Here is a 10,335-nt window from a genome sequence, read left to right on the forward strand (position 1 = left end):
TAGGTCTCAGGCAGGTGGGAGCTTTAATCGGCAGGCGCAGCCAGCGGTCAGAGGGAGGGAGGGTCCTAGGTCCTACACGGAGCCAAAGTGGGGCTTCTGCATCATTCCGAGGACCCCACGAACTCAGGGCAGAGAAGCCCTCCCATAAGTGTGCAGTACTAGGTGCCCCGACTTCAGGGGTGGGCTGAAGTGCTCCCTCCTTTCCTCCCCCAGGGAACCATGGAATATCAACAGGGCGGCCTGCAGAGTGGGGGAGGGCGGCGGGGGCCCGGGCCTTGCCAACCATTAACAGGACGATCTTGAATGTGAACGGAGAGGACCCCCACCCCCCGTCAAACCTGGACACAGGGGTCTTCACGGTCACCCCAGTAACCCCCAGGCAGGGCTGTGCGGCTGGGACCCAAGGGTCACGCCACCTTCCTCCACAGGGTGCTCGGGGCCCAGGCTGATCAGGGTAACGGCAGCCCTGTGGGGTCCTAGAGCCGTGCGCGGGGCGGGGAGGGGGGGGCCTGGAGGGGCGGCCGTGTTCAAAGCCCAAGTGGCACCTCTCCGCCGAAGGGGCTCACCCCACCTCACCGACCCCCCTCTCCAGGTGCCCTCGCTGCTTGCCAGCCCTGCCCAGTGTCGCCATGCCTCGGGGCAAGAGCAAGGTCCGTGCCTGGGAGAAACGCCACCAGGGCCGCGGTGAGGCTCAGAGTCTCGGGGGTGCTCCTGCTGCAGCAGCCGCAGCCGCAGCAGCAGAAGAGCCCCCCCGCTCCCCCCAGCCCGCTGTGGGGGGGATGCCCCCGGGCTCCCCCGAGGAGGGTACACCCCCGCAGCCCCAGGGCGCCCGGGCCCCCGACTCTCCTGGCGAGGGCCCTGCAGGCCCGCCACGTGACCAGGGCGCCCGGGCCCCCGACTCTCCTGGCGAGGGCCCTGCAGGCCCGCCACGTGACCAGGGCGCCGGGGGCCCGGCCCCGGCCGAGCGCAAAAACGCCCTCACCCGCAAGGCCAGCGTGCTGGTGCAGTTCCTGCTGGAGAAGTACGCGGCCGGGGAGCCCGTGGCGCACGCCGCGCTGCTGAAGCTCGTCAGCAGGAAGTACCGCGAGCACTTCCCCGAGATCCTCAGGCTCACCTCGGAGCGCATGGAGCTAGTGTTCGGGCTCGAGCTCAGGGAGGCCGACGCCCGCAGCCAGACCTACGTCCTGGTCAGCAAGCTGGCCCTCCCGAGCGACGGCAGCCTGGGCGGCGGCGGCAAGGGGCCGCCCAAGACCGGCCTCCTGATGGCGCTCCTGGGCGTGATCTTCATGAAGGGCAACCGCGCCACCGAGGAGGAGGTCTGGGAGTTCCTCACCGTGCTGGGCGTCCAGGCGGGCAGGAGGCACCCGATCTTCGGCGAGCCCAGGAAGCTCATCACCGAAGACCTGGTGCGCCAGGGCTACCTGCAGTACCGCCCGGTGCCAGCCAGCGACCCTCCGCGCTACGAGTTCCTGTGGGGCCCGCGGGCCCACGAGCAGACCAGCAAGATGCAGGTGCTGCAGGTCCTGGCCAAGATCAACAACACCGTGCCCAGGTGCTTCCCGCAGCTGTACGAGGAGGCTCTGCTAGAGGAGGGGGAGCGCGCGGTGGCCCGTGGCCCTCGCCGCGTCTAGTCAGTCCGTCGGGGCGGCTGCTTTTCCCTGGGGTGGAAGAGGGCAGTCGACCTTCCAAGCGGTGCAGAGTCCTGGGGGTTGGAGGGAACAAAGCATACATCATCTTCCTATTTGTTCTAAACTGGTAGCTTCTAGCAACACATACACAGTTCTATTTATTTCGGTGTTTTCAAATGTTTGTTTCTTGTAATAGCTCATTTAGCTTTAGAATATAAACTTAAGAATGGCAGGGCTCTCATATTTATTGCTGTTTAACAACTGAGAGTTACAGTTTCGGTGTAGGAAAAAGAAAGTCACAAACCATCTATATTGTATTTGCGGTCCAAAAGCAGATAACACGGCACTGCAATAGGGATTTGAATGGAAATGTGAAAGAAGAACATAGTAGAATATTTAGAAACACAAAATGGAAAAAAAGTTAAAAAAAATAAAAGGTTTAATTCATGGTTTCCTTTTTCCTTTTAGTCTTAGTAAAAATACAAGGTACTTTAACTTACTCAGCTGAAGAATGTTTTTTGTCTCTGTGCACTGTATATTCTCTGCTATTTACTGGATTAAAAATAGATGGGAGGGAGGTATTTTTGGGGTTCATAATAATCATAAGTGCCATTCATTCAGACCCAAGATTTCTTGAGTATGCCAAGTGTTTTATATAGTACATAAATTCCAACATTCCTAGAGGTTAGAACTTAGCAAACTTCATTACCGATAAATGACTTGTAAATATCTCAAGTTCACAGGAGTGGTAAGTGACCTCACTGGGCCTGGATCCCTGGTCTGGATTGATAGATCAGTGTAGAGACCCATGCTCTCTTCCTTTCTTCCCAGCCTGAGCCAGACCTTCTACCTTTTATTTCGTTTTTCTTCTCATTACTCCAAAATATATCTCCTGGGATAAACAAAACCCTGACTCAAAGCAGTTTTTTGGAATACACAGCCACAGTAATAATAATGCTGAGTAAATGAGTAGTGTGAACAAAAAAAGAAAAAAAATTATATTCGGTGACAATATGATCATCTATATATGCAATGTCAGATAACCTGAAAAGATCAGGGGCTCTCAAAATTATCCTGCTCTGCCCTTTCTGTGTCGGAAGGAAACCTGTCAGGAGTGAAACTATGTAAGATGCTGTCTAGCTGGCGCAGAGAAGGAAGCGATCAGGGGGATTCTTCTCTGACAGCATAACACCTGGGCAGCCCCCTCCTTTGTGCCCCAGCTCCCCCATCTCACATCTTCCTAGGGACAATGTCCCAGTGTCTGCAGGGTTTACAGTCAGGAACCTGCTCAAGTGTTTGCAGGGACGAGGATTTCTCAGCAGCCTTTAATCAAAGAGAAGACAAAATGAGGACCAGGTATGAATGGGGGGCTAGACACCAACATGGCAGATTTAGGGACTGCTGGGAGACCGTGCCTTAGCGACTCTCAGACCTAGAGGGCCTCGGGTACAGCTGCAGCCTGAGCATCCCCTAGCTCATTCTTCGAGGTTCTCAGGGATGCAAGAGCCTTGGTTTAAGGGTTGTGTCCTCAGGTCAGTCGGAGGAAGGGTCCCCAGCCTAACAGGTATCATGGTGAGGACGCTGAATGAGGAAGAAGGAACTGCCCACCCCAGAACAGTCGGGGCTCCACAACACATCCCGGGCTTTCTGCCTTGTGTGGCTATGGTCAGAGCTGTCTGGCTGAGGTGTCTCCTTGTTTCCTTTGGTGGGGAGCAGAGGAAGTGAGTTCGTGGGGAGGTGAGGCCCTCGGGCCTGTGCAGCAGCTCCGATTCTGCCCCAGTAGGAGATCCTCATAGGCCTTAATTGTATTTAAAGTGAGGATGATGAGTACTGGTGAGTGGACCCCCATAACAGAGGGGGCCACACAGAGACCTCAGGGAGGGGTAAGCCAGCGAACAGCAGCCTGACTTCCCCCTCTAGTGTCTCAGGAAGGTGACAACCTTGGTGTAAGGCTGGCAGACTTAGCAGAGAAAGGAGCCCCATATGCTACCCAGAGTCAAGGTCAAAGACCTGAGCAAGGACCGAGGGGCTACTAACCCCAGAAGAGCGCGGTGTCATAAAATTGTGCCTCTACTATCATCTTTCAGAAGATCCCAACAGCCCTGGACAGATAAGGGTTCATCCCGACTTCCAATTTGGAGCTTCCAAGCAGGTAATGGCCTTAGTCTGAGTATGGCCTTTTTAGGTGAGTGGAGGGTAGAAATGACCAGGTCTGGTCATGAGTCAAGATGAGGACCACGAATGAGGAGCAAGGGGGACCACTCACCCCAGAATCGAGGAGAATGCCCAGAGTCCTATCCTTGCTGTCAGACCTAGGAGGCCCAGGGCAACGCTCTCCAACTGAGGTGTCCCTCTTTCCACAGGAAGTTGTCTCACGGAGGAGAGGGCCTTTTTCTAATGGGAGCGGCCTCACTCAGTAGAGGGTGGAAAACTACTTCCTAACTGGAGTCAAGCTGATCACTCTAAAGGAGGATAAGGGGACCCCAACCAGAACAGAAGGGGCCACACAAAGCTCTGCCACTGCTGTCTTCCCTCAGGAAACCCAGGAATGGTGGCATGATGAGTCCCACTCATTTCCTTTTAGGGCCATCTCAGGGAGGTGAAGCACTTGGTCTAAGGAATAAGCATCAGGTTAGCAGAGGGAGAAATTCCAGGTCATGCCAAGAGTCAAGCACAGGTCCCTAAGTACAGAGAGAACCACCCAGATCATAAAAGTGGAGATACCACAGAATACCTCTCCTACTGTCAGCCATGTGACCACAAGAAGATTTGCCATGCAAGGCAATCCTAGGTGGTCAGAGGGAATTAAAGGAGTTAGTGTGAGAGAACAGGCCTCCAGGTCATATAAAGAACTAGTGTGAAGACTCTGAGTGAGGACTAAGGGAAACACCCAACCGAAAAGAGAGGAACAAATAGTCTCACCATCTTCTCTGACCTGAGGAGCTCTAGGAAGGAGTATTCAAATGTGTCACCCACTGGCACCCACCCTGGGGGACTTAGGTCAGTAGAAGGAGGCATCATAGAGTTTGACAGAGTGAGCACTATAGGTCACCAACCTCAGAACAGTAGAGTCTCACAGAGTTTCGTCCCCTTCTATTAGCTCTCAGAATCTCCAAACAGCTGTGAATAGATGTAGTTTACCCGACTTCCACTTCTGGGGACTCAGGGCGGTGAGGCCCTTGGTCTGAAACTAGCACAGAGACAATTTCTAGGTTGTGCCAGAGTTAAGGGTAAGGAAGGACCCTGAAAACGGAGCAGTGCATGAAAATCATAACAATGGGGGCCCTGCATACTATCTTCCCAGCTGTCAGTCCTGGGAGACATTTGGATAGCTGTCAGGCAGAGCAAAGGCAACCCTCAATTCCTGTCGGGGTGACAGAGAAATGAGGACAGTAAAAGATCAAAAGAGGAAGGAATGAGGCCATCTCAGAGTCAAACTGAGCAACCTGAGTGAGGACCAGTGAGGTGAACCACCACAAGGTCCAGATTTGCCTACCACAGGCAGGTGTGGCCAAATATGGCTATCCTCACTCTTTCTAATGGGTCTCAGAGAGTTGTGGCCTTACTGTGAGGAGATGGCTTCAGGTGAAGGTAGAGAGGAGCCACTGGCCCTCCTAAGATTCAATTTGAGAATCCTGACTGAAGACTGAGGGGGTGACACCCCAACCCCTGAGTAAAGGAAACAACAAAGAGTCCAGCTTTGCCCTTGCTTTCAGCACTTCAAGGCTCAGGGCAGGGGTGACAGACAGAGGATCCCCTATTCCTCCTTTGTATCATGTGTAAGGGAGGTAAAATCCTTAGTCTGAGGGTGAAGTCACTAGAGGACAGGAGGGTGGGCCCAAGCCCCTAGGCGGCACACTGAGTAGACTCCCTATGCTAGAACACAGGAGGCCCCACTGCCAGCCCCCGCCATCACCCCAGTAAACCCCGGGCAGGGCTGTGCAGCTGGGGCCCAAGGCTCACACCACCTTCCTCCACAGGGCGCTCAGGGCCCAGGCTGACCAGGATAATGCGAGCCCTGTGGGGTCCTACAGCGGTGCCCTCGGGGACCCTGCAGGGGTGGCCGTGGTCAAAGCCAAGGTGGGATCTCTCTGCTGAAGGGGCTCACCGCACCTCACTGCCCCCCCTCTCTCCAAGTGCCCTCACTGCCTGCCAGCCCTGCTTAGTGCCATCATGCCTCAGGCGCAGAAGAACAAGATTTGCCTCCATGAGAAATGCCCCTAGGGTCTTGAGGGTGCCCAGTCTACTGCAGCAGCAGCAAGAGTCCCCCATCCTCCTCCTCTCATTTTGGGGGTACTCCCCAGAGGTCCCCTGTTGCTGGCACTTCCCAGGAGCCACAGAGAGCCCCATCCACCATTATAGCCACCGTAGGGGTTTCATGCCTAAGACCGGGTGAGAGTGCCAAGAACCAAGTTGAGGATAGGAAAAGCATGTCACCGAGAGCACCCTTCCCGGGGAGCTAACACGCAACTCCTCCAACCAGTAAGGCGAACATATTGGTACAATTTCTGCTCCACATCTTATAAAACAAAGACGCAATACAAAAACAGTCATGCTGCAAGTTGTTGACAAAAAGCACGAGAATCACTTACCTGAGATCCTGAAGAGAACCTCTGAGTGGATGGAACCGGTTTTTAGCCTTGAATTAAAGGACGTGAACCCTCACCATCTCTCTGATGCTCATTTGGGTACTGGACCTCCTAACAGTGGAAGTTTGAATGATAAGGGTCTGTCCAGACCCTCCTGGTGACACTACTGAGCATGAGCTTCGTGACAGGCAACTGTGCCATGGAAGAGAAGATCTGAGAAGTTCTGAGTAAGATTTGGGTATATGTTGGGAGAACAACTTCATATATGAAGAGTCCAGGAAGCTCATCACCAAAGATTTGGTGAAGCTCAAGGAGCTGGAGTTCTGGCCGGAGCTCCACGGTGATCCTCCACGCTACGAATTCCTGTGGGGTCCAAGAGCCCGCGCTGAAATCACCAGCAAGAGAAAACTCGAAGTCAATGCCACCATCCTCGGTGCCTTCCCATCCCATTATGAAAAGGCTTTGAGAGAGGAGGAAGAGAGCCTATGGAACAGATGCAGCCAGGTTTAACGCCAAGACCAGCACGCAGTCCTGGGCCATTACCAATAACTACTCCTGCACCAGATAGGGTCTGACGGAGATGCTTTATCTTTTCCCTGGAGAATGCAGTTAGTGTTTTAAGCAGTGGAGACCCAGATGGGACTGGAAGAAACACAGTGCATGTTTTGTGTTCCCAGTCTACAAAAGTTTTGGTTTGTTTTACTCTTTTAGTACTTTTTGTAAAACTAAAAGATATGTATCTAGAATATCTTGGATTATTCAAGATTGTGGGAGAATTAAATAATAATAAAGTAGACATTCTGCTCTCTCTCTCCCCCCAACCACTAACTGAGCACCTCTTCTTTGGGAGGCCTCATGCTAGTACTGGGGACGGTAAGAAAAAGAAGACCAGGCCACTGTCTATAGTATTTTAGTCTAGGGGCTGCTGCCATGTAAGGAAGACCATGAACTCCACTCTGTGACCCACACAAATGACAAAAGAAGGGGTGAGGGCGAGACGAGGTTCCCGATGAGCGCGGCCACGAGCAAATGCTCCGAAGCAAGGCACTTCGGAGCCACGCGATGCTGCACCCGCCTTAGAGGAGGTCATTGTAAGGTGAGCAGGAGAGCGGACTAGACGAAGTTGTGAGAATGGTGAGCAAGGAACTTACTCTCACAGGGCGGGTCTCAGAGTTGAGAGATTAAAGACTAGAACGAAAAACTGCCCTTGCTAGTTACTTTGGGACGGTGGATAAAACGGAGAGTATCTCCACCTGGGGCAGGAATAGAAGGGGGCCTGTGCTCTGGTCCCAGTGCGTGTGAACACAGTGTACAAACTAGGTATTTTATGGACATGATCTCTAGGAAAATTCTAGGAAACAAAGGTGACACTCCTCTGAAGTGAGATGTCACTTCATTGTTTTTGCACTTGGCTGGGAGGGCCAGAGGCTACTCCATTAAAGGGACATTCTATTAATTAAATTATTCTGAGTGTAATCTGGCAACCTCTATATGAAGGCGTGATTTCTGGTGGTGGCGAAATGAATAAAAATCAGGGTGGTTTGGATGCAGAGGCATCTGGAGGGAAACTTTTGGTCCCTGACACAAATACTAGGACCCCTGAATTACATCTAGTGGGGGGAGACTCTTCCACACTCAAATTAAATAACATCTTCTCAAATGGGGAAAATTTACATAGTTTTACTGGCCATGCAGTATTTCATTGCTTCCAAAGGTGCTGCATATTTTCTGACATCTCATAAAATTAGAAAAGAAAAAAATCCCAAGGGAGTTGGTATTGTCATCTGGGGTCATAATTATCATAGCAATAAATGCCCCCCTTTAAAGATCACTGTATCAGGTGCTTTGCAAACATCACACCTATTCCAACTGTCCTACCAGATAGGACACATCAGACTCACTTTGCAGATGATGAACTTACAATTTTCTCAAGTTCACCTGGCTTGTAAGTGACAGAGCTGGGACCAGAGCCCTGGTGTGAATGTTCCCAGAGGCCACACTGTGCCACTCTTCCCAGCTGAAGACACATGTAGAGTCCTTTAAGTCACTTTTCTTCCCGCTACTCCAAAACAGATCTCAGACAATAAGAAAGAGGAACTTGTAGCCAAAATATTAAAAGCAGGCATAAAGGAGCATGGTTAATATGAGAAGAATCCACAATTTGGGGATTGGCTATGGGCTGCATTTACCTGAGATCCACCTACCACTAGCCCTGTGGATCCTGGAGAGCAGACTTTGCCCCGGTTCCCCACACGTGTGTCCAGTTCCAACACTTTCCTGAGTTACAGCACCCTTGCCCTGGACCTTCCCTGCCGTGCCCTCCTGTCCAAATCTGGAATCTGTTAACGGTGCGCTATTTGAGCCTGGCCTCTGAACAAATACACTGATGAGTGAGCTTAACTAAGTGGTCAATAACCAAAGCCTCCCTCGCAGTCTGGGGATGAGGAACGCCCAGGGATTTCACTATGTAGCAAACACCCACTGAGGCTGAATTCCTCAGAACCGCAGAGTACTTCTGAGGGGAAAATGGTTCCTTGGTAGACAGGCTACCTTTGTACAGCAAAGATCAAAAATAGTTCGCCATCTTTCTGCTCCCTCTTACCTCAGTCCTTGCCCCAGGGGAATAGCTTGGTTTTTTTTCCCTGGGCCTAATGGCACTTGTAAAGCGTCGTGCATGTTCAGTCAGGTGGAGGGTTGCCCGGACTCATGAGCAAAGCTTTTGACCACGCTTCAAGAGAACTTTCTCATCCTATTGAGACTCTAGACTCTATTTAAGAGGTGAGAACAGAAAGGATGAGAATGTTCTTTTATATATTCCATGTCTATATTTAACATGTTTCATCTTTCCTCTTGTGTTCTGAACAAATGGAATCGTCCTAAATCTCGTGGTGCCTCATCTCATCAGTGCAGCATGTCTCACTTCTAGATCAGTTTTAGCAATTACTGTTTGTCCACACTGCTGGACATATTTTCTGCTTCTTTGCACACCTAGTGACTTTCAATTGGATGCTGAAGACTGTGAATTTTGTCTTGTTCACACTTATCCAGCGTAAGTGACCTCAGCAGTTTTTTTCAATACACCTATCGTTTTGATAGACCTAGTTCCTTTTTGCTCTCTATGATCTTTCTGGTTCTTGATTTTGAGCTCTGTTAGGTGAGACCAGAAAGCAAAAATCTAGGGCTAATTTTTTATCACTAGAGATAGAAAACCTTTCTGTGGACTTGCTGTGGCGCTCTGAGCACGATACGGTTTGACACTTTGACTAAATGGAATAAGAAGTATTCTGAGCAGTGTATGGACTCCAAAATTTTCCTCTCTGGTACTTTATCCTGTGGATGCTAGCCCCACGGTCCTCCTTGGACCCTTGGCCTCTTGTCCTCAACTCCGGAAGACCACCAGGTTTCACCTGAACTACTCAAGGCAGCAAGCCAGGCCTATTCTAGACTTGCTTTGTTTCTTTTGATTCTCTTAGGAGTCACTGTCTTCCCTTGCCTGATGCCCAATATACTGAAAATGGTTCATCATATGTATTTTACCATTTGGTCTTGTTTTTGGTGCATGTTTCAGGCAAGTGGTTAAAAATCTGCTTCCTGTTATTCCATCTTTGCCAGAAGTAGTAAGACTACAAATCTAAAACCCAAGTTACGGCACATGCAAGTATCCCAAGGTGAAAGCTAACATTTCAAACACATTCAAATCAAAACGAGGCTCAAAAGACTGTGGGACACACACTAATATATATGCTTATATGGGCATATTTACATGTAAGTAGGAGAGTATAAGCCTGTAAAACAAAATATAAGCAGGGTTCCTATCTTGATGGTGAAAATCACAGGCTTTAAAAATCTCATTTATGTTCAATATTTTCCAACACTGCTGAAACACCTAGGAATTACATTTAAATTATAAAATACTATAAATATTCAAAATGTGATTTACAGACTAAAAATAAACATATATCCTCTAGATTTTTTGGGGCCAATATTAACCTCTTGCCTGATTCTATTCAGCATCTAATTTACTTACCCCTTTCTCAACTAGGGAAAAAAAATGAATCACCAGTAGTAGGATATGTATACTCAACCAACTCCCTCCAGAGAAAGTATTTTAAAAGCAA

At 50.4% G+C, this 10,335-nt stretch overlaps 1 protein-coding gene across 1 annotated transcript; it reads left to right on the forward strand.

Annotated features, from left to right (window-relative positions):
- The first annotated feature begins 629 nt into the window (after positions 1-629).
- LOC113249590 (melanoma-associated antigen B17-like) lies at positions 630-1,631 on the forward strand. The gene has a single exon (XM_048213533.1). It carries the CDS (start codon positions 630-632, stop codon positions 1,629-1,631), a length of 1,002 nt encoding a protein of 333 aa, XP_048069490.1.
- The last annotated feature ends 8,704 nt before the right edge of the window (positions 1,632-10,335 follow it).

Source organism: Ursus arctos, chromosome X (assembly GCF_023065955.2).
Source record: "Ursus arctos isolate Adak ecotype North America chromosome X, UrsArc2.0, whole genome shotgun sequence".
Classification (NCBI taxonomy): Eukaryota; Metazoa; Chordata; class Mammalia; order Carnivora; family Ursidae; genus Ursus; species Ursus arctos.

Excerpts from the sequence above, each read along its gene's own strand:
- LOC113249590 (XM_048213533.1), top strand. The coding sequence starts at position 630 with ATGCCTCGGGGCAAGAGCAAGGTCCGTGCCTGGGAGAAACGCCACCAG.